At 45.3% G+C, this 27,359-nt stretch overlaps 1 protein-coding gene across 3 annotated transcripts in view; it reads right to left on the minus strand.

Moving 5' to 3' along the window:
- Positions 1-1,545: 1,545 nt before the first annotated feature.
- The window catches only part of LOC143438447 (gamma-aminobutyric acid receptor subunit rho-1), a 28,363-nt gene continuing 2,549 nt past the window's right edge, over positions 1,546-27,359 (minus strand). For 2 of the 3 annotated variants that reach the window (XM_076924013.1, XM_076924015.1), the window contains exons 2-10: positions 18,630-18,683; positions 16,600-16,706; positions 14,184-14,251; positions 12,991-13,214; positions 8,803-8,885; positions 7,549-7,689; positions 5,567-5,719; positions 4,006-4,202; positions 1,546-2,565 (exon numbers count right to left, since the gene is read on the minus strand). In XM_076924013.1, the coding sequence (XP_076780128.1) occupies positions 2,272-2,565; positions 4,006-4,202; positions 5,567-5,719; positions 7,549-7,689; positions 8,803-8,885; positions 12,991-13,214; positions 14,184-14,251; positions 16,600-16,706; positions 18,630-18,683 (1,321 nt within the window). In that variant the 3' untranslated portion in view covers positions 1,546-2,271. The remainder of the gene's footprint in view (positions 2,566-4,005; positions 4,203-5,566; positions 5,720-7,548; positions 7,690-8,802; positions 8,886-12,990; positions 13,215-14,183; positions 14,252-16,599; positions 16,707-18,629; positions 18,684-27,359) is intronic. The other variant, XM_076924014.1, reaches the window with a different exon arrangement.

Consider the following 27,359-nt stretch of genomic DNA (forward strand, 5'->3'; position numbering starts at 1 on the left):
AGAAGGTGGCTACTGGAAAGTCAGCAAGAGAGGCCTCTGGGGAAACCACATCTGCCAGCACCTTGACCTTGGACATCAGTCTCTAGAACTGTGAGAAAATAAATCTCTATCGATTAAGCCATCCAGTCTGTGGTCTTCAATATAGCAGGTTAGCAGGCTAGTAGAGCATTCTACACGCTGGCTCAAACGGTGGAGTATCCCAAACAGTACATAGGGGTTTAGTCGCATGCTCTGAAAACCTAGACTGCTCAGTGGCCCTAGTGGTGAGGAAGAAGACAGTGGCAAAGATGTTGATCTTAATGGTAATTATTTCATAAAATAAAAATGAAAAATCAACCTTTTTAAACTTCACATAGCCCAAGCTTGCCTCCAGTCTGCGATAAAGCTAAGACTGGCTTTGAATTCCAGACCCACCCGCTTCTACTTCCCAAGTGCATGGCAAGCCATGCTTGGCAAAACAAATAGTCATTTTGAAAATCCATGTTAATTAATTACTTATTTTATCCCTCTAAGTCTATTACTTGAGTTTGATAAAAGCTTTTGATGACCTTTTATTGGGGAAAATGAGAGACTGTCTTCTTAGTAGGAATTTGCGAATAGTTCTTTTTTAAAAAGATCAGAATAAAGAATAGCCTTGTATGTGATATTATTTAGTATTGCTCCATCAAGTTAACTTTGAAATGATGGGGGATATAAGGACATATATGAAGGAAGGTTTCTTAGCCCCTGGACAGTTCTCTTAGACCACCTCCATATTTATTAACCATGTGTTCCACAATGTTAAATTATCATTTATGTTTCTCCTGGGATTCTTTCACTAAACTCTGAACAAACCACAACTAAATGGGCTATGGCTTAGCTACGATGGCTTAGTGTCTGCTGGGATGTGGTAGATGCTGAAGAGATAGATGTCTCTCTGAGTGAAAGACGTGGCCCAGAGAAAATGTCATACTGTTAAATACTCTTTGGGCAAGTTTGGCTGGGGTCGCTATATATCTTCTAGATAAATAAGATGAAGGCTTCTATTATAAAACAATACATCAAATTACACCCCATGGCTGACATAAGTTGCTACTGGCTGCCTTATCTGCCTATGGGATGCTCAGTGCTCAGTCTAGAAAATAATTGCTTTCTAGTTTCCAGAGATGGTACATGCACTCACTAAATGGAAATGAAGATGTCTGTATGTTTCTTTTGCTTTTTAATGTTATTTTCTCTTAACAAATAGTTTGCTTCTAGGGCGGTGGTGGTGCAGGCCTTTTAATTCTAGCACTTGGGAGGCAGAGGCAGGCAGATTTCTGAGTTCAAGGCCAGCCTGGTCTACAATGTGAGTTCCAGGACAGCCAGGGCTACACAGAGAAACCCTGTCTCAGAAAAAAACAATAAATAAATAAATAAATAAATCCCCCCCCAAACGAAACCAAAAACAAACAGTTTGCTTCTCATTCTCATGAGTTAGAAACAGCCTTGAGTTTTCTTGAAATGCTGATTATGCAGAAGAAATTAATACCTTTTTAAGTCCCTCAGTCAGAGATGATATCATGCTACCGAGAAAAGACTTTATTTTGAAGAAAGCACCTGCTCCATGGTAGAGAGGCAGAAAACAGTGACTAGAAGGAGGGGAAAGGACCATGGTCCTCCAACTTAGTCACCTCCACAAAACAGACAATGGTACATGCATCTGTATCTTCAGAGTGTCTCTACTAAGGAAATTTCAGCAATCTAAAGAGTATATTGCTTATTGGGAGAAAAACATACAGCTTGTAAAAAAAAAAAAACAAAAAAACCAAAAGAGAGATCCTATGAGCACCACTGTCTTTCATTAAGTATGAGGGATGCAGAGCAGGTACAGAGACAGACTGAAGCATGGCCTTTCATCAGAAGGGGTTTACATGCCTGTGGGCTCAATGCAAATGAGTTTTATTTAAGTAGTTCCCAAATCTACCTAGTCTAAAAAACACAGTCCATTGATGAAAACCCTCAATGTGAACAGCATCCAGGGCTCCTGAGTTTCAGCATGTCCATATATGGCCTCTGTGCTCTTCCTGGATCTGGGAGCAGCTAATGTCAGCTACTATCACGGCAACTTCCTGTAACACCTACTGTAATGCTGTATAGACAACTGATACTTAATAAGTGTCGGTGCAGCTTTGGATAGCTGAACAGGGGACAGTGAAAACCCAGGTGGGTGCCAGAATGGCTTTAAACCCTAATTTTCATTTCACAGTAACTTCTGTAGTACATGCTGAGAATGTACACACTTACAGGCATCTAAGAGAAAATTGACCAGTATATCAGATTGAATAAAATGTAAGCAGCTGGGAAAATGATCCTAGAATATTTATCAATGGCATGGGTGTTGATCCTCATGCTCACATAGCTGCCTCTCTGGCTCTTCCTCTGCGGAGAGCCCCTCTCGGAGGCCAGGGTCAGCTGCACCATCATCCGGTCGGGTTTCTCTCCGTTCTCAGGCATGTAGCCGCCCAGGTCGTTCACCTCTCCGTCACTGTAGCTGCTGTCCAGCATCACTGCTCGAGGCTGGGGCACCCCACAGGTGCAGGAGATCTGTGAACACACAGGGGTATGTGAGATGAGGATCGTCACTCAGAAGCCTGCAAAAGCCCTGCACATGAAGGGTGCTACCCACTAGCCTCTTGCGTGGCTGGATTACATGTTGTTGACACCACACCAGGCACCAAACCTTTGATAAAAATGTTTAACAGATGACATTATTCAGTGTTGGTCACGAGGATAGGGACTGCAAGACAGCATGGTAGGAACAGTAGATGGTAAGGCATTGCTGAAAGAGAGGGGTTCTGTGGTGGTTTAAATATGCTTGCCCCAGGGAGTGGCATTATTTGGAAGTGTGACCTTGTTGGAGTGGGTGCGGCCTTGTTGGGAAAAGTGTGTCACTGTGGGTGTGGGCTTTAAGATGTTCATCCTAGCTGCCTGGAAACCAGTCTTCTCCTGGCAGCCACCAGATGAAGATGTAGAACTCTCAGCTCCTGCACCATGCCTGCCTTGATGATAATGGACTGACCCTCTGAACCTGTAAGCCAGCTCCAATTAAATGTTGTCCTTATAAGAGTTACCTTGATCATGGTGTCTGTTCACAGCAGTAAAACCCTCACTAAGGCAGGTTCTAAGTTGCAGTCTGGGAGAACGGGAGGGTGGGAGGAAAGATAACTGAAGAAATGATGGAAGCTATGAAGAGAAACTTCCTAGCACAGATTATGGTTGCCTCTGGAGTAGTCTCTTAGACCTCCTCCATATTTGTTAACAGTATGTTCTGCAAATGTTAAATTATCATTTAGTTCCCATCGGGGATTCTCTCCCTAAACTAGTGGTTCTCACCCTTCCTAAGGCTGTGACCCTCATGTTGTGGTGACTGCCAACCATAAAATTATTTTCATTCTACTTCATAACTGTAATTTCACTACCCTTATAAAGTGTAATGCAAGTATCTGTGTGTGGTTTTTTTTTTTTGTTGTTGTTGTTTTTTTGGTTTTTTTTTTTTTTTTTTTTTTTTTTGATGGTCTTGGGCAAGCATTCTAAACAGAAGCACAACTAAATGAACTATGTCTTAATTTGGTTTAGTGGCTGTTGGGATGCAGATATTGAATGAATTTCTTCATTGAATGAAAGATGTAGGGGGCTGGTAAGATAACTCAGAGGTTAGGAGCATGATTGCTCTTTCAGAGGATCATGGTTCAATTCCCAGCAATCACATGGCAGCATGCAACTGTCTGCAAAACCAGTTGCAGGGGGACCCGACACTCTCACACAGACATACATATAGGCAAAACATCAATGCACATAAAAAAATTTAAAGGAAAAAAAATAGAAAGATGTAAATGTCAAATACCAAAGCATGCATCATTCCATTTGCTCATGATCATGGTTGGAAGTAGGCTGAGGGGTGGGTATCACAGCCACACTTTACAGGGAGTGCCGGACCTGCCCACAGACCCAAAGCTAGCCCAACATATGTCATGATAAAGTCACCTTCTCCCGAAGCTTCCGTTCCTTCCTCTCCTGCACTGTGGTCAGGTAGTTGACGGCTGCGTACTCCAGCACGGACAGGAACACGAACACAAAGCTGACCCAGAGGTAGATGTCCACGGCTTTGATGTAGGACACTCGGGGCATGGAGGCGTTCACGCCCGTGATGATGGTAGACATGGTCAACACCGTGGTAATGCCTGCCATAAACAGTGAGAAACAAGCCATGTGCTTGCCTTCACCAGATACTGCAGGCCTCATCCCACCATGGCCCTGCCTCTTATTCTCCCTTGGCCTAGACATTTAGCTCCCTTCTTGTGAGCATCTTCCTGTCTCTCAAGAGCTGGCTATCACAGATCTCTTCCAAGTCTTTTCCCCTCATCTCACTTCTTCCTCTGTACACCTGGCAAATTTATTACAGCACCAAATCACATCCTTTCTTCAGAAAGCCCCAGACATTGTAGCATGCAGATATTTCTTTCCATTGTTTCAAGAAAGGAGATACAGATATATAAGCAATCAAGTGGTGAAGCATGGGATTTATCTCAACACTGTGTCTGTCCTTTGTGTCACAAAATTCCTATAATCCTGAGCCCGTCCCTTCAGCCAGCAGCTACCCCATGCTAGATCGGTGTGCCCGTCGAGAAGAAAGACCTTGAGTATCCTGACATCAGTTCTACCAGGATCGTTTTATTTATAGGAGACAGATTTTAATATGAAAGCACACATGTATTTAGCCCAGTACTTGTTGGAGTATGACAGCTAACTGCTAGAGAACAGGGCATCTGTCTGTGGGAAATAGCCCAGGATTTCAAATTAAGCTCAGAACATTTGTTTGGAAAAACATCAAATCACAAAGGATTAGGGTCATCCTCAGGGCCAACTCTGGACCTTGAAGCCTGGTGGGCCGCCCTGTCACTTGCAGCCTGTGACAAGTGACTTGCAGCTTGTGAGGCCTGTGACAAGTGAGCTCAGTGCTTGGGGTGAGGAGAGTTGATGGGAAGTGAGGGACATATTGAAAATGCAGGGCCTGGATGAGCAGTGTGGTGCATACCTTTGATCCCAGCCCTCAGGAGGCAGAGGCAGGCACATCTCTGAGTTTGAAGCCAGCTGGTCCACAGAGTGAGTTTCAGAACATCCAGGGATACACAGAGAAACCTTATCTTAAAAATAAACAGTCCCCCAACCCCAATTCAGGTCCTTACCCAGGAATTCTGTCTTACTTGGTGTTCATTTTTAACAACCCCCCTCAAGGATTCTATTGCAAAGGTCCCTTGGGCCACCGTTTGAGCAACACTATTACAGAATACATTATACAGACCAGCATGGAAATCACTCAAAGGCTGGGAACCCTCAGGACAGGGCTTTTAGAAGACTACAGGTGAGCTATTTTGATGGATAACCGTAGAAGTCTGGACAGGTTTTCATGTGGCACTTAAATTGTGGGGTACTACTCAAATCAGTACCTTGAAGCATTTCCAAATTATGCTGGGAAGAGGAGAAGGATGAAGGGAATGGCCAGTATTTCCAAACGCCTGTAATAAACACTTGAGATAGTCCTTACCTAAGGGGACTCTGGCAGGCACAGCTCTGCGGTCGATCCAGAAGGACACCCAGGACAGCATGACCATGAGGGTGGCAGGGAAGTAGGTTTGGAGCAAAAAGAAGAAGATGTGACGACGCAGAGTGAAGTTGATGTACAGACGGTTGTACCAGCCTGGGGACACAGGGAGAAGAGAGAGGATGCAACATAGCAGCGGCTTGGCTCCTTCAGAAAACAAGTTTTATTTAGAGAACCATAAACGTTGCCTAAGACCCCACCCCCACCCCCACTGGAACCATACCACTAGAGGGGGAATAGGAAACAAACAGTGGTGGTGTCATGTGGTGACCCTTGTCATTTGTGTGAACCCACTACAAGAAATCTTTGTCCCCTTCATAAACACAAAGAGAACCCCTGAGAAAGCCATTTAGAGTCTGGTTTCTCAAAATTTGTCTGGGGCCCCATCAGCCTTACAGTTACAAGGGAGTTTCTTAGAAGTTCAGATATAGCTCACGGGTCGAGTTCTTGATAGCAGGCATAGGCCCTGAGGTTGATCCCTCCTCCTTTCTCCCTCTTCCCCTTCCTTCTCTTTCTCTAGACTCCTAAGCCATAGCCCAGACCCATTGGAGCAGAATCTTTCTTGAACTGCAACCCCATAAGTACTAACAACACCCTTTATTTCTTTTCTTTTTTAGTTTTGCTTTTTTAAAGAAAGGGTTTTAGGTTACTCTAACCAGCCGCAAACTCATTTTGTAGCTGAGAATTGCCTTGGACTCCTGATCCTCCTGCCTCTATCTTGAAAGAGCTGGGATGATGAGTAATAGCCCCATGCCTGGCTCCCAAACTGGATTTCTACGTGGGAAGAAATGTGTTTTGACGTTTAAGCACAATATTTTATCTAGGCATAGAGTAACAACCAGTGGTCCATTAAGCAGTACTCTGCCTTTGTGTTTTCCATGAAAAGGAATGTGTGGGAATCTGAGGATGCCCAGGACTGAGAATAAATGTGGACTTGGCAACTATAACTCAGGTCCTGGTATCCTCAGTGAGTGTATTGCATGGGACATGCCCTTTGGTATCAGCAAGTGATTACAAAAGGACTTTCAGAAGACTGATGTTACAGGGGTGAACTGAACTCCCACACCAAACTGGAGTATTATGCTAACAGATTAGAAAGTCTGGGATGTGCTTACAAAGTGGAAGTCCAACAAGAAAAACAGCAAAAGCCTCTGAAAGGTGACTGGTCAAAACAGAGGCAAGGGATGGAGAGCGTTAGCTCTTAGCTGTCTACAAGCATAGGCCAGCAGCTGGGGAAGACCTCAGAGCGTAGTCTCAGACAACAGGAGGTGACAAGGCCTATACAGACCTTTGACTCATAAAGCCACAGCCAGGTCCACATGATGAGCAGAGAACAGCGGTCTGAATTGGAACTTACTTGTTGCTATAGAGGAGAGGCTCTGTGAGCATTTCATGGATGCAGGGTCAACTTAACAAGGCAGTCATCTCAAACAAACCTACTCACATGGTTTGAGCCTCAGTGACTATTTTCTAGGCAGTTGAACCTGATACATTGGTGGATCAAAAATTGCCTACAAAGCTAGTGCCCTTGGAGCACACCCTAGAACTGGTGACACTGAGCCAGAGGGCTAGACTGGATGCATAGTAGAATGAGTCCAGCAGCCTGGTTACATAGTATAGAATGAGTTCCGCAGCTCAGCTACATAGTATATAATAAGTTTACCAGCCCAGCTACATAGATATAGTAAGTTCAAGGCAGCATGGATAATGAAGTGAGACCCTGACTCAAAGGAACTAAGTCACCCCTACCTGATGCATACCTCCTACTAGACTTCATTTAGGTCTGGCCTCAAAGGCTTTAGACCTTCTGTTTCAAGCCTTGGAACACTTGATGCAACAACCAAATCACACACTTCCTAATAAGAGCCTGAACCCTCTAGCCAAGATGAATCCTCCCTGAAACGCAACGCATGCTCGGAGCTCACCTGTACTGCTGTAGAAGGCTAGTTTTGTGGTGGTGTGGAATTCTTGAATGAGGAACTGAGAGAGGGAGATCCTCTCATCTGTCTTTAAGGAGTCATTGCCTTTTTTCCAGTACAGCATGAGGTCATCTTCTGTGTAGGCATCTGGGAAGAAGAAATGCAGTATCAGGCACTGGTGGCAGGCAAGCCAGGCTTGCCTATGGGGCTGTGTGTCCTCCGCCCCCACACAGACTACTTGGCTTGTGGTAAGATAGCAAACTGCAATCTAAAGAATATGGAAGACAACTCAAGTTCTTCCCAGCTTCTCAAGAGTTATCAGAGGAAGGCTCTGAAGCTTAAAGGCTTGCAGTTCCTACAAAAAGTTTTTACCCCACAATTCCGCTGCAACCACTAGGTTAAACTAAATGATGGTGCTGTTTGTAGGGCAAAGATAGTTAAATACAGCAAGAGTTCAGCTTGCCTATGGCTCAGCTTCCCATACTCTTTCTTCTCTTGCAAAGGGTAAGGATTCATCACCAATGGCCAGACCATGACTCACTCTCAGGCAGCATGTGTGGAGAAGGGTTTCTCCTCAGGCGAATTGTGCCCATTTCCTCAAAGTAAGGTGAAATGACTGTGGCCACCACTCTCTCAGAGGCTGCCACGTGCCCACCATGCCCCATTCAGGTGAGGCCACTGAGTCCAATTGCACAAGTTCATGTGCTGCTGGACATAACTGAGGTGAAACCTCTTGGGGCTGCAGTAGCATCTGTGCATGTAATCTGTTCTTTGGGGGCTCTCTAAGCCTTGACTGTGTGATAGGAGACATCTTGTGTCAACTGGCTCAGCTCTGGTACCCAGGTATCCAAACAGACACTAATCTGTGAAGGCGTTTTATAGAAGTGACTACCATTTTCAACCAGCAGGCTTTAGGTAAAGGAACTTATCCCAGGTCCTCTGGGAGAGCCTGATCCCAGGAGGTGAAAGGCAGAAAGAGCAAAGCAGAGTTCCTAGAACTTTCACCTGCTACTGAGAGGGGTGTTTAGAAGTTCTGGTGCCAGGCTGTGTCTACTCACAGCTTTCTCTCTTTTTTTAATTAATTTATTTATTTTATTTATGAGTACAGTGTAGCTGTCTTCAGACACACCAGAAGAGGGCATCCAATCTCATTACAGATGGTTGTGAGCCACCATGTGGTTGCTGGGATTTGAACTCAGGACCTCCGGAAGAGCAGTTGGTGCTCTTAACCGCTGAGCCATCTCACCAGCCCCTACTCACAGCTTTCAATTTCCAGGGAGCAGGTCTGTGTGTCCAGGGGAAACCTGCTGAAGTCCATGTTGCACATCGCTGTCACTGTAACTCTAGAAACAAAAAGACAAGTTCTCAGCGCCTGCTGGAGACAGATGCAGAATGGTAAAGCACCGGGAAAAGGCCCTGCTTCCTTTCCCCAGTTGCTAAGTGCATTGACATCAGGAAAGACCCTTAGGCACAACGTGATCATTGAAGTCATCTCAAACATTTATGTTTGACACTGGGATCTGTACAAGGCAAATAAGTATCTCAGCTAACACCAGCACAGTCCAAGAGTCTGGAGATACAATGTCAGTCAGTATAACACTGTAACACACACACACACACACACACACACACACACACACTTTTTAAATTTAAATTGTTGTTCAAAGAAAAAAGTATTCTCAAAATATATTTGGATAACTAGTCACAATTCATCACATTCTTAGGGAGCAGTGCACTTTTCCTGTTTACGGTGTTCTTGCTGATGATGAAATCTAATTGTCTGTGTAGTAGGAAAATCCCAGGACAATGAACCCCTACCTATTACTGCATTATGCTGAAGGAACACAGCAATGAGTGGCCCCTGATGCCAGCCTGCTATTCCCATGATCAGGGCCCCACACAGCCACCATCAGAGAAGCCTGCAGTAGACAGGAACTAAAGGAGTCCCACAAACAAGGTGCAGAGAGTGAGAGACCTGGAGCACACAGCACTAAATGGAATGTCTTTGTCAAACCTTCTCCTCAAGGCTCAGGTATGACGAGACCATAAGAGGAAGAGGTGGTGGATGACAAACAGAACTCATCTACACAGAAATTCACAGAGACTGTGACAGCACACACAAGACCTGCCCAAGTTCAAACCAGACAAAAATCCCAGCAAGGAGAAGAGGACAGAATGCCCCACCCCCAACTGAGAAGCTCCTTGCAGTTAGTTGATAACTGCTGGGAAAAGAACATCTATTTTCTCCAACGGATGTGTCACTAAGCAAGTCAGCCACACCCCCGGGAGGGCGTCTTGCCCACAAGTGGTTGGCCAATACAGAACAGACTCCAAGGGATTCTGTGCACTTTTGGTTTTGGCTTTGTCGTTTCTCTCTTATTGGATTTTGTATGTTTGTTTTGATTTTATGGGTCTTGTGTTTAGTTTTGAGAGAGAGAGAGAGAGAGAGAGAGAGAGAGAGAGAATATGAAGTTGGGTGAGTACAAAGGTGGGAGCACCTGAAAGGAGCTGGCATCAGGGAGAGAATATGACTGAAATATAGTGTATAGGAAAAAAAGATTTTAAAAAATAAAAACAAGTAAACAGAGGAAAAATAAGACGTGTGTGCTTAAAGCCATCACATTGAAAATGACATGGATACTCTAATGTTCATCCAGTATTTGAGAACTGGTACCCAAATCAGCAAGTCGGTATGGACATCTTGAACAAGTGAGTAAAACCCTACAGTTCTTTTTTCCCTCACTTCTTGCTTATCAATAAAAGTGTCGGTCTATGCTTATTTGTCATCTGGGCAAGCAGACATGTTTACTATGGTCTCACTTTGCAGAACTGTTCTTGATAATGAAATTATAAAAACTGGTAAAGGGTTTCACAGAAAAATAGTAGAAAATCATGATCAAGTTAAAATACTCAGAAATGATAAGTAAAGAGTATTACCTATTTTATTTCACTTGTGAATAACATGCTATCAGTCTATCTGTTTGTTTCCCATTGCCGTGATAAAGCACCCTGACAGAGCAACTCAGAAAGGAAAGGGCTTATGTGGCTCACAGGCCCAGGTTATCGCTAGCCTGTGGAGAAGTTACGGTGGCAGGAACTTGAAGCAGCTGGTCACAGCAGTCCACAGCCAAGAGCAGAGCGCAGTAAACAAATGCATGCCTGCTGGTGCTGCATGCCTGCGGGTGCTGCATGCCTGCGGGTGCTGCATGCCTGCAGGTGCTGCAAGCCTGCGGGTGCTGCATGCCTGCGGGTGCTCAGCTGACTTTCTTATTCAGTTCAGGACCCTACCTCAGGGAAAGGTGCCTCTCCTTACCATTAATATAATAAAGATAATCTCCAACGGTCTAACCTTATCTAGACAAGTCCTCATTGAGACTCTTTCCAGATGATTTTAAATCGTGTCATTTTGATGATTAAAACTAACCATCATGGCATCCTTTTTATCAGTAATATTTATAGCAACTTATGTTGTTATATGTATATATATATATCACATGTATGTGTATATATGTGTGTGTGATATATACATATTACTCACATGTAATGTAATATATAACATAGAACATTTAACATATAATGTATAACATAGAACATGTAATATGTAGCATATAACATATATTATATAGCATATACTATGTAGCATATTATATGTAGTATATGATATGTAGTGTGTAATACATAGTATATGGTATGTAATAAATATGAGATATGTGATATGTAATATATATGAGCACATATTGCATATCATATATACTATATCACATATACTATCTCATATATAATAATATATTACACACACACAGAGCTTGTGACAAGCAGTTGCTAAACATTCACTAGTATGTCAAAGGTTATGGGGTTAATTCTTCAGGACTGTAGGGTAGTATTGGTTTGTTGGAGAATTTTATTTTGAAATAAGGTATCTTAAGATCTTCAGACATGAAGATTGCAGAGAGAACAAGCCTGATATTGCTAGAGAAGGAACTGATGACCCATGACCTCTCTGAGGACGTCCTACAGTTGAATTTCCAATCAAGGAGATAAATATCCTGTACCTGCACAGCTTAGATGCAAGCCAGGATCTAAGGGATCACTACAGACGTCCCTGGGACACTGCTTAGACCCCAGCCAGGATGAGTACAGAGAGATCGCTACAGACGTCCCTGGGACACTGCTTAGACCCCAGCCAGGATGAGTACAGAGGGATCGCTACAGATGTCCCTGGGACACTTGGACAGGAATTCAACTTTGATATTAGTATGTGAGTTTATCTTTGCCATTCTTCTACATGTGAACCCAAAACAGTGTGTCAACCTGAAATTCACTGTCCATATGGTATGCAGGAGCCAGGCCCAACCAGGGGCCACTCCCTTTGGTGAGCGTCTGAGCTTGCTGCACTGCAGGGAGGGGATGACCACCAGCCTCAACAACAGCTGTCCTCCCACTAAGGTCTGGTGGGGGGCTTCACTGGCAGGTAAACACTCTCAAGGCATCTGAGCCCACAGGGGAGATTGGAGCTTGCTCCTTCCCTCCCTCCCTCTCTTTCCCTCCCTCCCCCTCTCTCTGTTTCTCTCTCTCTCTTTCTCTCTCCCTCCTTCCCTTCCTCCTTCCCTCTCTCACTCTCTCTCTCTGTGTCTGTGTGTCTGTCTGTGTGTCTGTGTGTCTGTGTGTCTGTCTGTCTGTGTGTCTGTCTGTCTGTCTCCCTCCCTCCCTCTCCCTTTAGCCCTCGTTCCCTTCCCCTTCCTTCTTTTTTATTTTTCTTCTTTGGCAGTACTGGTGGGACCCAGGGCCTCACACTTGCTAGGCAAATACTCTACCACTGAGCTCACACCTCAGCTCTAGATTTTATTTTTAACATCGTAAAAGTGATACTCAGAATGACTCTGTCCATGTTGTTTCAGGATGGGAACTGTGTTGGCAAGGCAGGAAAAAAAATCTATTTAAACCTAAGTTCTGAAGAATACCCCAAATATGGAAATCAGGGAGAAAGATGTATGTCTGAGCCCCTGAAGACAAGTTCATTTTTTATTTCCCTGATGCTTACTAAAATAAATAAAATGTTTTTGTTGTTGTTGTTTTTGTTTGGTTTTGTTTTTTTAGTTAGGCAAGCTTTCAGGCTGGAGAGTGACTCGACTGTTAAAAGCACTGTCTGCTCTTGCAGAGGACCTGGGTTTTATTTCCAGCACCCACATGGCAGCTCACAAGCGTCTGGAACTTTAGCCCTAGGGGTTCTGGTACCTTCTAGCCTTTGCAGGTACACATTGCTGTGCAGGCATATACACAACCAAAGCACCTATTCATTCATAGAGTACAAGATAAAAGTTTTTAATTAAAGTAAATATTTAAAAATTAAAATACTGAGAAACCCTGTCTCGAAAAACCAAAAAAAAAAAAAAAAAAAATTAAAATACCAGGGGGGGCCTTCCAGTTTCAGCCTGCCCTTGTCCCCACCTGAGGCTGTACAGCACTTTCCCATCTGGCTGTACCCGAAGCATGACGTTGTCTGTGGTGGTATCGTGGATGAAGGAGCGTTTGGAGTGCACAAAGAACATGTCGGGGACCCATATCTTCTTTACAAGTCGGCCGTCAAACGTCATGCTGAGGTTGTTGGTACTGGGAAAAGACAGCCTCTCATCCTTCCAGTAATGCCTCAGATACAGGGTCATGGTGAAGTCCTGGGGGTGGGGGGGGGGTGGAGACAGAGCAGAAATACAGAAACCTACCACTGTGGAGCCATCACCACAGGGAACGAAACTGAAGCCAGTGGGCTGAGCACTGCCACTGGAGAAGGAAGAGACCTAGAACAGACTGTCCCTGAACTCCACCCACCCCACCATTCACCTGCATGGCAGCTGCCCCACTGACACCAGTGACTCAAGCTGAAAGTGCCCAAGTTAGAGCCATGGGCACCTCAATTGGAGATTAGTCCAGTTCCCAGGCCCTGGGTTGGACTGGTTTGAGCTGGGTTCTTCACTGTTTCCTGAAGCATGTTGTTGGGAGAGACTTGCTTGCCTCCCTGTCTTACTGTCCTATTCTGTCTTGATGTTTGCTGGGAGCAGTCCCCAAGTACACAATGGGCTAGAATTCTTTCAGGCCTGCTTCTCGGAGGCTCCAAGCCAAGGTAGAGTTTTCAAAAGCCCCCTAACTTGTAGAGTGCTCCCCACCTGCACCTTTTTAATTTTTGAGCTAGGGTCTCACTGTGTATGTAACCCAAGCTGGTGTGGAGCTTTCTCTACAATAGACCAGGCTAGTCTCAAACCCGAGATAACCTTCCCTCCACCTCTCAGGTGTTGACTTGAAGGCATACACCACCATGCCTAGCTGGTGACTTTTTTTTAATTGGAACCCACTGAAAAGCAAAAAGGAATACTCCCACTGTTCCAGATATCCAGAGCGAGACACAGACTCTGCAGGAGAACAGTGAGCTTGGCTATAATCTGGGCCTGCATCTCACAGGGCATCCATGCTGGAGGATAAAGGCCAAGTTTGTCACCTGACTATCTCATACCAACTGGGAACAAATGACTCTGTAAAGTGAGTGTGATAGGGGTTTCGAGTTATGATGGAATTCAGCTGAACTTCTGCCCAGACAGGTCCACGTGTGCCTCCCCATTGCCCAGAGCCCTGATCAAAGAAGCACTCACCATGTCGACCTCGGAGATACTGTCCAGGCTCTCCACCTGCACATCCACACCCACAGGGATGGCCGGGCCTGGGGAGGGCATGACAAGAGCGCTCACTTCCTTGATCTGCCCTCTTTTGCTTTTTACCTTCTTTTAAAAAAAATTATTCTTCTCTCATATATTACATGAAGCAACACGGTTTCAAAAGCAGGCAAAAGAGTCAGAGACAGCTCCCACTCCCACCGTTAGGGTCCCACAGGACAACAAGTTACACAACCATCACATGTATGCAGAGGACCTAGGTCAGACCCATGCAGGCTCACTGATTTTCAGATGAGTCTGTGATCCCCTGTGACAAGGCTTTGCTATGTAGCCCAGGCTGGTCTCGAACTCTCAATCCCCCTGCCCCAGCCTCTGAAGTGCCAAGATTATAAAAGTTTGCCACCACACCCAGCTGAACACCCTTTCTTTTTACTTGAACTTTAACTATGGAGGAGGCAGGCAGAGGTGCGTAGGTCATGTCAGAGTCAAACGTTTGAAGGTGTTTGATCATGCCCACATGCAGGCCAAGAAGTAAAAGAACAGGCTCAGGGGTTGGCTACTTGGAACATCCCAACCAAAACAAGATTAGTAATAAAAGTGCTTTGCCCTTTGTGAAATGGCATGGTTAGATTGTTTTATGTGTATAAGTGTCCTTTCTGCAGGTATGCCTAGTGTCTATTGAGGCCAGAAGAGGGTATCTCATCCTCTAAGACTAGAATTATAGACCGTTATGAGCTTTCCTGTGACTGGGGATCGAACCTGTGTCCTCTAGAAGGACAGCCAGTGTTCTTAACCACTAAGCCATCTTTCTAGCCCCAGAATGATGATGTTAATATAGTCCATTCCTTTCTGGTTCCATGCATTCATTTGAAACTGGTGAAGACCTCAGTTGAGTCAGGGCCTGATCTAGGGAGCAGCCAGCATGGTCCTTAGCATGAAATTGCCTACTGGATTTTCTCTGTTTGCACCTCCTTTCCTCTTGGAAATACTGGTCACATTCAGGCCATTGTCCTGTCCACTCATCTGTATCTTAGTTACATGGTGAAAGAAGCTTCCTGGAAAGACACAGCAGGCCAAACAGCCTTAAATCAAAACGTTACATTTTTGGTGTTATTTCCAGGCCATTTAAACTTAGTACTGACAGAGAATGAGAGAAGGCTTGCTTACAGGGTGTGGGTTGGGTGTAGGGTGTATTCCAGTTAGCATGACACGAGGAGGCAGGCAGGATTGGATCCAATAGCTGCATATGACAAAGGAAACAAAGACCTTCCTAGAATTTGGGGGATTGGTTCACAGGGGGTTGGAGTGGAGGCCAACATGATTAGAAAAAAATGAGTGATTTCCAGGGGCTGGAGGGATGGCTCAGTCAGTAAGTAATGGGATGCCAGCATGAAGACCTGAGTTCAATCCTATGTAGAAATACTGTGTGTGGTGTTCTGTACTCCAGCAGTGCGGAGGCAGAGGCAGAGGCAGGAGGATTCCTAGAGCCCACTGGCCAGGCTGTCTAGCCTAATTGGTGAGCTTCAGAACAGTGAGAAACTGTCTCAAAGGAAGCAGACAGCGTTCCTGAAGATGGCACAAAGGTTTCCATTGGTTTCTGCATGCCTGTACACCCACACTTACATACATGTATTTGCAAACACATGCTCACACTCATACACACAGCCATGAAAAATATTTTCCCCAGAAAGAAAGAAACCAAACCCGGGTCAGTGAGATGGCTCGGGAGGTGAGAATGCCCAGTTCCCAACCTAAAGCCCCTGAGCTGGGTTCCCAGAAGCCACACAGTTGGAAAGAACCAAATTCCACCAAATTGTCTCTGACATCCACACATTTCATGATGTGCATGTACACCACACCACTCCCAAAATAAATTAATAAATTCACACACACACACACACACACACACACACACACACACACAAACCCCTTTGACAGTGAGAAGGCCAAGACCTGGCAGCTGCTAAGCGTCAGAGAGCTTTGTGCTCTGGAGTGAATCCTCAACCTGTTTTCTTCATTAAACCCAGCAGACAGGACTCTGATGTGTAAGTACCACTCAAAATGAGAACAGCTCAAGCTCGAGGATGTTGCATTGGGATCTCAGAGTATCCTTAGGAAGCAGCCCTGGCTGCATCTGCCCAGCCTTCCCATGTCGGACCCCGTCTCACTGACCCTCAGTGAGCCTTCTCATGAGCACTGCCCTGGGGCAGCTGATGGTCTTGCCTCACCACACATTAGCAGTTACTCTGGCAATGCCTGGCAGGGCCAGGGCATGAAGGACAGTTGCTCAGAAGGTGCTCAGCCCACCAAGCTCAGCCAAGGGAAATATGATAAGCAGATCAAAGAACCCCAGGAAAGAAGAGCCACCCCCACCCCTCAAGTGCACACTTCATACCTCCAAAGCCAGGCCTCATGCTGAAATCATGGTCATCTATCCTCAGCAGCTGTTCCGACTTGGTGAGGGGTGACTTGGTTATGTCGGAGCTTCGTTTCAGAATTGGGCTGCCACAGAAGGAAAGCAGGCTGATCACATGCGCTGGTTGGAGCCATCGACCTTCTGCTTGCTCTCGGCAGGTTTGATGGAGTGTGCTATGTATGTGTCCTTAGAGACACCTGCCTCCCCTCATCCTTTCCCCAATTTTCTGGATAAAGAAACTGACCTGGAAGTTCCAAGATTGGGGTCCCTAGCCACATGAACGGGCTCCTCAAGTAGCAATGCCAGACCCTATCTCTGACGTCGTGGAACAGGGGCCTGAGATTAGTATTTCTAAAGGTTTCCCAAGGCTGGGGAGTACCTCAGCATAGGCATGGCCCTGGGTTCCATCGGTAGCACTGAAGGGGAAAAGCTTCTCAGCAATTTGAACATATCACCCCAACTGAGACCTGCCAGACCTGGTCTCAGTGATAAGCCAGACTCCTTCTAAATGCCTTGGACACTTGGGAGGACAGGAATTGACTGGAGGAGAAACATGTGTATGGCTGAGCTCACACCTTGATCTTCGGTGATCGTTCTGTGAAGGTGGACACCCTCACATCCTGTCTCCAGGGAAAGAAGCTGCTGGATTGCTGGTGGGACACTTTCGCCTGTTTTTGTTTGTTCCTAAATGTGTAACGTATTTTCAGTGGTTGACAACCTCCCCCACCCCGTCTGTCTCTCTGCCTCTCTGTTTCTCTGTCTCTCTCTGTCTTTCTCTATCTCTCCGTCTCTCTTTCTCCCTCCCTCCTTCCCTTCCTTCCTTTTTTTTAAATGCTATTAGGGACTGAAGAAATGGCTCAGTGTAAAGAACATTGGCTGCTCTTTCAAAGGACCCAGGTTCTATTCCCAGCACCCACATGATAGCTTACAAGTCTGTAACTCATGATCATAGGATCTGATGCCCTCTTCTGGTGTTCCTAGGTACTGCATGTACATTGTGCACAGACATAAATTCAAGCAAAAACATTATACACATAAAATATTTTTTTAAAAAACTAAACATGCAGTCAACTGACCTACCCCATCCACACATACTCATCTTGTTGGTTTCTTGTCTGTCTGACCAGAGTTTGTTACAGAAATATGTAAGTACTGAATTATATTACTTTCCTTCCTTATAACAAGTAATGTCCTACAAATGCTTCTTCATCTTGCTTTAATATGCCCTGAATTTTCACACATGGAGTCCCCCATCCCCTTGTTCCCCTGCAGAGTGCCCCATCTGACCAGTCCTCCCAGCTGGCACATATGCTGCTCTGGGTCCTCTATCCCTACAGTAAGCGACACCTGAAATTCTTTATCACCCAACAGCACAGTCCTAGGGATCTTCACAAATCACTAACCATTTCCCACTCCTGAGGCTGACGCCAGGCCATGTTCCTTCAGAGAGACCTCCCCATTTGTCTTCTCCCCAGTGCAGATGCTCCCACACTTGATGGGAGCTCATTAGATCACTGATCCTCACAGACCCTTGTGTGTCTGACGCACAGGTCTAGGCTGAAGTTGTTGAAAGCAGGTGGAGACACCTGAGCGTCCTGCTTGGGTCCCTGTGGCTGGTTCAAGTGTGCTATCCTCCACCTCTTCAATACAGTTCCGTGGCTTGCTCCACCCAGCCCTCAGCCCTCACTATGTTCTTCCCTGAAAGAACCTCTAGTGTTTGTGAGAAACAGGAGGTCAGGAAGCCAAGGCTCTCTCCTCTCTTCAGAACATGGCTGCTTTATTCTGTTAGACAACCGGCTTGTCCCCTGAAAGCAGTGTTGGTGACTTAAGTAGAAAGGCTATGAGTGTGGACTGTGGGTTGTGAAAATTGAATGGGCCACATGGGGAAGTACCACACTTGCTGAACACAGGAAGAAGCTGCTGCAGCATGGTCAGGGGAACCCCGCTGCTTCCTGGTCCTCCTGGGGGGAGGGGAGGCAGGGCTGAGATTGCTGATCAGTGGGCCATACCTGCCTTGCTTGTGGGCATCGTCGTGTGCTCCTCGTCTCTGTCTCTGAGGTCTGCTATGGAAACAAAAAATAAAGGTGTTCCAGAGACTGTCTGACTGACTGACTCAGATCAGTAAAGCACTCTGGTGTCTGCGCACACTTCAAATCTAGACAGAATAAAATGCGGGTGGGGAGGGAGGGAAGATGGCTCAACCATTAATCTGCTCTGATGAGCATTTTCCAAGTACTCACTAGAGCAGGGAACAAGGATTAATTATTTAGAAGGCCTGATTTACAGAGATCTAACTTAACCACCTCCCCCACCACTCCACACATGTGTGTGCGCACGCAGACGTGCGCACGCGTGCACACACACACACACACACACACACATACATTCATTCACACCCATACAGTCATCCATCTGGGCTTGGAATTTAGCCTTAAGAGTGGACAGTGTAACTTGGACCTTCTATGAAACTGTGGCAAACAACGATGCCAGTGAGCCGTACCCTCTCTGGTGTACTTGCCTCTGAGCAGAGATGTGGCTAAATGGGCCAGCTGGGAGTGAAGGAGAGAGCCAGGATGCAGCACTTGCTGCTTATTTGCTGCTTCTTCAGTGTTGGTGACTAGCAATGCCTTGTGCCTCTGCCTAGGGCACACATGGCTTCCTGTTCTTCCCCTTTCTTGGGGACATCGACCTGCCTGCTTAGAGCCCTGAACCCTGCCCACATCTCTGGGAAGAGTGCTTGGTTTTGATTATTATTGGTTAAACCCCTCTGAGTGTAATGCTATTTTCTGCGAGGACTCCACTGGTGACAGGAATGGGGATTATGTCATCAGTAGCACAGTGGAGCAGAGCAGGCATGAGCTTGGCAGGAAAGGGATGAAAATTGGAAAAGAGAAGGTGGGAGAGCGGATAGGCCACCAAGGACAGAGTCCTGTGCATGCCCAGCACCTGGGCAGAGCTAACTGCAGCAGACTCTCAGCACAGGGCAGCTGGATGATAAGGAATGTGTGTTCTATACATGAAAAGGAGCATACAAAAAGAGACCAAAGAGACTGAGCACAGAGGATGGAATAAAGAATAAGTTATCTATTCTGACTTCACCTTTGGGCTAGCCTGCAATACAACCAACCACTCACCAACAGAGAGAGGGCTGTCAAGCTCTGAAATACCCCCACAGTTGTCTCTGCAAAGCTTTGACTCCAGCCTAGAGGATACAGATAAGGATCCCGTTGTTGTTAAGACTTTAGAGTACCTCCTCCTGTTCATATACCATTTACAAGCTGGAAAGTAGAGTAGACATAAGGCAGATAAACTCAGAAATGACTGGAAAGTTTTTATGCATATCCTTGACAGGGTCCACAGGACTCTCCATTAGCCACAGCTTGCATATGAGAAAGCCGACACTACATACTCAAGTCGCTTTTAAAGTCACAGAGGTAGGTGCTGGGCTGGGGACCTTGATTTGGAAACTTTGGCCACACTGTCTTGCTGGATGATCTTCCCCTCTCTCTGCCCTTATTTAGTTACTGTTTGAGCCAGAGTCTCTCGGTGAACCTCACTGATTTGGCCGTCATGGCAAATGTGGACGCTGGAGCTCTTCACCCATTGCCTGTCTCCTGGGCTTGAGAATTAGGGCTGGAAGCTCTGCGTTGCTTTGATGACCACATTGCCTCCGAGAGGAGAGAGCTTGGTTTTGACAAAAGAACAAGGATGCGCTGATGAAAACAGTCTTGCTTTCTTGGCCTTTCCGTAGACAAGAAAAGAAATCTTTTATGTATCCCAGAACTTCCAATACCATCCGTGATTCTTTCTTTGCTTCCCACCCTCACCTGAATACACCTAGCGCTTACTTCCTGCTTAGAGGTGCATTTTCTCAAAAGGATGCCCTCTTCTCGTGTGCATGAGGTCAGAACAGGACAACCAGAGTCATAGCAGTCAGCTAGTTCTGGCTGAAACTCCACCTCAAAATCTTGTTCCCTGTCTTGTCCTCTCCACCCCGCCACCATATGAACTGAATCACGTGGTTCTTGTCAAGGGGTAGTGCACTGCTCTGCCTGTGGTCTTGTCTGTCTGCCCTAGACATCACAGCAATGTAGAGTTAAGATCAGACATGCGGTTTTCCACTGAAAACCTTTCACCTTCAAAGTCAAATCCATAGAAGTTGGGCAATAAGGTCCCTACTAATCTAGCACCCACTGCCAGCTGACTGAATTTAACAGTCGTCAAGGTACACAGGCCTTAGCCAGTACAATCCTGCCGACAACCAGGAAACCACTGTGCTGGTTGGCTTTTTTGTCAACTTGACTCGAACCTAGAGTTATCTGGGAAGAGGAGTCTCATTTGAGAAATTACTCAGTCAGATAGCCCGTAGGCAAGTCTGGAGGGCATATTCTTAGTTAATGATTGATGTGGGAGAGTCTTGCTGTGGGCGGTGTCACCCCTGGACAGGTAGGCAACATTGCATAAAGGAGCAGGCTTAGGGTCTGAGAAGTTGGCTCAGCAATTACGAGCTCTTGTTGCTCTTCTGGGTGACTTAGACTCAATCCTTAGCACCGACGTGGTAGCACACAAACATCTGTGTCCTCTGACCTTGGCAGGCGCACCAGGCCCAAGTATGGTACTCATACATATATGCAGGCAAAACACTCATACACATAAAATGATAAAACAACTATTACAGTCTTCAAAACAAAATCTGAGCAAGCTTTGAGGAACAAGTCAGCAAGCATTGTTCCTCTATGGTCTATGCTCAAGTTCCTGCCTGGAATTTCCTTCAGGATGGACTGTAAGGTGAAAGGAACACTTGCCCAAGTGTCCTTTGGTCATGGTCTTTTCACATCGCTAGAAGCAAAGCAAAACAGTGACAGATGGTCCATTCTGCTGAACAAGAGATACAGACTGTAAGCTGTCAAATGACTCTCATCCAAGGCTACAATGGTAGCTGTGCCACATCTCAAATCCAGGCCTTCTTATTGTTTGGAGACTCTCTTCCCACCGCTGTTCCACCCAGCTTGGAGATCAGGATTGATTCACGTTGCCTAGAACTGTTACGTCACACTGAACAGGAGTTTGTCAAGATGAGGTGTGTTTCAGTCAACAAAGATGAAAGGAGTTGGAGATCTGAAGAGCAGTTTGACATCAGACATGGAGATGTCAAAGTGCTCTTGCCCTGCTAGTTTTAGGTCTTGCTATGGTCCAGCATTTTCACCTTTACAACTTCATACAATGGCCTCTCTGGATCTCCATGTAGGCACACCCCCTGACACATGCCTGGCCTCAGCAGCTCCCCTTAGCCATGGAGAGAGAGTCCACAATGCCTTTCTTATACTCTTGACACTAAAGTGAGAACCATGTGGTCGAAGCTGCCAAGTTCAACTGCTTGCTGGGGCTGGAACATGGCCTCCTCTTTCAATTACATCAGCATCAGCTGTTCATGGTTTCTCTCGATGCTTATGCTTCCCTTTAATTTCTTTTAACAACTTGGGAGCTTAGCTGGGTGGGGTTTTGCCCTGAAGCCACCACTTCTACTCCATTTAGCATCAGGCTTTTCTTTAAACTTTATATCTCCTTGAGCACAGGACTTAGCTCCATTAAACTTCCTGATGCTCCTTCTCTCCTTGAACTGTACATTTGTATTTTTCCCTGCTCAGCTTGCTCCTTCTTATTATAGTTCTACAGAAGAATGACCATTAATAACCAAGTGACAGAGTCTATATTAGGCTGTCTTGAAATCTCCTCTGACAACATCATTAACCAAACCTCATCAATTCAGCCTCAAGCAGGTTTTTTTTTGGGGGGGGGAGGGGGACAAGAATGAAAAACAGCTACATTCTTCACTAAAATATCACAATGGTCTTTAGGCTACTTACTAACATTCTTCTCTGAAACGCCTTGAGCAGGACCATCATAATCTATATTGCTCAAATCACCACTGTCTTCCACACTTTTTACCGGTATTTAAGCCCCAATTTAAAAATTCAACTGCTTTCCTATCCAAATCCAAAATTCTATGTTCTGCCAACAAGCAGCATGGTCAGACCTCTCATAACCCATCTCCCTGGTACCAATTTCCGTCTTAGTAACTGTTTTACTGCTATGAACAGACACTATGGCTAAGGCAACTCTTACAAAAGGAAGTATTTAATTGGGGGCTTGCTTATAGTTTCAGATAACCCATTATCGTCGTTATGGCAGAGAGCATGGCAGTGGGTAGCTGTGGTGCTGAAGAAGTAGCTAAGAGCTACATCCTGATCCACAAGGAGAGAGAGAGAGAGAGAGAGAGAGAGAGAGAGAGACTGGTGCTGTCATGGGCCTTTGAAACGTCAAAAGCCACCACAGTAACGCTTTCTCCGACAAAGCCACACTTCCATCCGAGGACTGGAGTGGCAGCTTGGACCGGGATACAGTGGCTGCCAAACACAGGGCAGCCCGGGCCTCAACATTTTGCTCGGGCTGCAACATTTTTGGCGCCCGAACAGGGATTAGTGCGGTTCCCAACAATCTTTAAAACAATTATGTATATGAATGATTATCTGCATGTATGTACATGCACCACATGTGTGCCTGGTGCCCACAGAGGTCAGAAGAGGGCATCAGACCAGGAACTGAAGTTATAGTTGGTTGTGAGCCACCACCTAGGTTCTAGGAGCTAAACTTGGGTCCTCTACAAGAGCAAGTGCTCTTAGCCACTGAGCCATCACTCCAGGCCCAGCCGTCACATCTTACTTACTCTATATTCATGTGACTTTGAACAGGTGGGATGCTCACTAAATGAGTGAAGTTCCCACAGCTGGTTAAATGTTTTAGGCATTAGAAACATAAAGAGTATGTTTGTCGTGGAGAGAGCCTGAGTGCAGTGCTGTCAGAGGTGAATTTGCTGAGTTCTCCATGGAGTTGCAACCTCACCTCTGCCCCAGGGATCGAAGCAGTGAGCTATGGACTCCTCTGTTTAACCACTGATGCCCGTCCCGTGTGAGAGCTGTTAAAGGTGGGGCCTCCTCTATCCTGTATTAGCTTCCAGTCTTCTACCTGACTTGGTGTAAACTGAACCCGTTGGCCCTTCTATCCTCAGGAAAGCCTTAGCACTTCTCTATGATGCCTCCCCAGTCTGAGGCTTCCAGAGGCTGGTGAATGTCCATTTAGTAACAGCTATAACAAACATGTGAACATTACCAAATGCTTCTTAGCGTCCTTGACATCTCTCTACTCTCTCTATGCTCACCTGTCTGGTCCTTAGTTCCACTTCCTCCACAATCTTCTTCCTCAAACATCTTCCTTTTATATAAGTGTGGGGAGCTGAAGTCTGGCACTGAACATTGAACCCAGGGCCTTACATGCTAGGAAAGCATTTTATCACTGAAACATATACCCAGCTTCCCTCTTTCCCTTCCTCAGAAGCCCAGGCACTTGGGAGGTGGGATTACAGGCATGTCCCACCACAGCTGGTCCCAAACTCCTCCTTCACTAAGGTGTTCACACTGACTTTTAGATTTGCTATGTAGCCCTCCCTGCTTCAGCCTCCCATGTTGCTGGGATTACAGGCCTACAGTACTGTATCCACTTCCTCTGAGTTCTTAAATGTTCCTCTTCTTCCGCCCTTGTTCCCAGTCTTATCTCACGATGTTTCCTCTCTCAGGGTCCCTTGACGACCACCGTTCAAGAAGGTGCTCTTTGAATCTGCAGCCACAAGCCCCGTTCTCCCTGAGCTGTTTAACCCTTCCTGAAAATGTCTCTACACAGCCTCTAAGTGAAGCAGGGCTGTTTCCTTTCTTCACACCACTCTCCCTGCTCTCCTGTCCCTGACAAGCAACCCAAATGCCTGCGGGGAATTCACCTGAAACTACTTTTTTACCCTGATACCATGCACATCCCGGCAATTCTAAAATGTCCTTGGATCCATCTCTCCATCCCTGTTCATCCCACTATTGGCCCCGACCACTCACAATCTCTCACCTGTTCCAAGTGTGGCCTCTGGTTATTTTCTGTCTCCATTCTGGGACCCTGGTGTGCAAGCAAATCTGGTCTCTCTGGGATGGAATTCTGCTGAAGCCAGCTGGGTTTTTCTTGCTTCACAGGAAGTACAGGTTTTACTATGGCCAGAAGTTATAGAGCTAGCAGACTCTGGCCTCTGGTAGGGTGAGCTCATGCTGCAGAGCCTGGGCTGGCATCCCCAGGGCCTGCACTACACACATGCTTCCAACCATTCAGTGAAGAAAGGAGAGACTATATGTACCAGTCCATCCTAGAAACTTTGCTCTGTGTCCTAATGGGTTACATGAAAGTGAACACATTTGGACGTGCCTTCAGAGAGAGTTTTAGAATCTGGGTGAGATGTCTTTTAAAAGTTTAGGCTACATAAAAAACAAAATTTAACTTGGATGATGGGATATAAATTGGTCCACTTTCTGTTTGTAAAGAAATGTAATCAAACCTACCTTGAGTTTTAGTTTTTATTATATTTATTTATTTGTGTGTGGGTGTGGTGGGTGTACACGTATGGTGCGCATGTGGAGGTCAGAGGACAACTTGCAGAAGTCAGTTGTTTGTCTCCATTTACTTTGCAGGACCCAGGGATGGAACTCAGCTCCTCAGACTTAGCAGCAAGAGACTTTCCTCACTCAAACATCTCCAAAGCCACACCTAGAGTTCTAAGTGTCTGCATGCTAGTTGATCCAGGACACTATTTTTATTTTACTATTTTGTCATTTTATCTTGAGACAAGGCTTCACTATATAGCTCTGACTGTTCTGGAACTCACTATATAAACCAGGCTGGCCACAGACTCACAGAGATCCTCTTGCCTCTGCCTCCTGAGTGCTTCAATTAAAGGTGTGCACTGCCATGTCTGGCTGGTCCAGGACACTTTTGAGAGTCTATCCTAACTAAACAGCCATGCATAATATTTGTAATACTAGGGTTAGAGAAATGGCTCAGTGGTTAGGAATGTTTGCTACTCTGGAAGGAAATCCAGGTTCGGTTCCCAATGGTTCCCAGTGCTCCCATATGGTAACTCACAACCTTCAATACATTCCCTGATCTCTATGAACAGTGTATACATGTGGTATACATACATACATACATACATACATACACACACACATACATATATACAGGTAAAACATTTGTACACAAAAATAAGTAATAAATCTTTTAAAATATATTTGTAATAATAAATAGAAAGAAACTTAATGTTAAATAAAGAGAAATGCTTAAATAGTGGCATATTATGCATATTATACATGATTGTGCAGCTAATCAAATGATCATTCTGTAGTTTTAAAATAAGTAAATATGTAGGCAAAATTACATTGGATACAATGAAGTTACAAAAATATATTCAAAGAATTTAAAAAGTACCATGTGTGTCTTCCAATATAAAAAATTAAAAAGTTTGAAAAGTAACCCTTTTTTTTTTTTAAAGTCTATTTCACTCTGTAGGAATAAGGCTGAGAGGGGCTTGAGAGATGGCTCAGCAGTTAAGAGCACTGACTGCTCTTCCAGAGGTCTTGAGTTCAATTCCCAGCAACCACATGGTGGGTCTCAACCATCTTTAATGAGATCCAATGCCCTCTTCTGGTGTGTCTGAAGACAGCTCAGCGTACTCATAAATAAAAATAAATCTTTTTTTTTTTTTTTTTTTTTTTTTTTTTTTTTTTTTTTTAAGGAATAAGGCTGAGAGGAACACTCATGGTTTCTGTTCAGCTAAGGACTACGGGATAGTGCTTAGCTAGGTCAGCTGTTGCTTGATGCTAACATGTTTCTACAACCCCAGAGTCGACTCAAAACTACTAAAAATAAGAAAGAAAGAAAGAAAGAAAGAAAGAGAGAGAGAGAGAGAGAGAGAGAAAGAGAGAGAGAGAGAGAAGTGACACAGTAAAGCTAGAGGACACACAGAAGCATGTTTCTACACACTAGCGAGGAACTGTTGAAAAGAGAAGCCGGTAGAGCAATCCCTTTTATAATAGCTACAGAAAATCAAATTCTAATGAGCTCTGCTCTGCCACGGAACAGCAGCTCCATCCTGAACCTCCGCATTCACAGTCAGCAGTTATGACAAAGGCACAGAGAACACACAATAGAAAAATGACTGCTCCATAAAGAGTGTTGGGACAACTGGATATTCACATGCAGGAGAGTAAACTGGATTCTTATCTCACACTGAATACAAGGATGAACTCAGAATGGGTTAAAGACTTAAGTGTAAGGCCTGAAACTATAAAACTACCAGTAGACAACTAGAAGAACTGGGGCCCTTGAGCTTGGTGATAGTATTTTGGATGTGGCCTCAAATGTTCATGCAACAGAAGTAAAACCAGTGGGATTATATCGAACTCACAGCTTTCTCCACAGTGAAGGGAGCAACTAGGGACAAAGAAGTGACCTGCAGGTTGGAGAAACTATTGACAAGGCCTACATCTGAGAAGGGTACCTCCAAAATTTCACAGGAAATTCAGTTCAGTAAGAAAGCAAGCAACTAGATTTGAAACAGAATGAAGACACACCTCTGCCTGTCATTTTGTCTTTCTAGGGGAGCCATCCAAGTGGCCAGTGGGAACTGAAAAAGTGAGTGTGAGCAAGGTGTGAAGAAGGGGTGACCTGTGTGCATTGTTGGTGAGGGTGCGAATTACTACAGCTATTTCACAAAACTATGAGGCTTCTCAAAGAACGAATAGAACTGTCATGCCGCCATTCTCCAGAGATTACAAGTAAAGGCTTTGAATTCAGCGCTCTGACCAGATGTC

This window comes from Arvicanthis niloticus, chromosome 25 (genome assembly GCF_011762505.2).
Source record: "Arvicanthis niloticus isolate mArvNil1 chromosome 25, mArvNil1.pat.X, whole genome shotgun sequence".
Taxonomy (NCBI): domain Eukaryota; kingdom Metazoa; phylum Chordata; class Mammalia; order Rodentia; family Muridae; genus Arvicanthis; species Arvicanthis niloticus.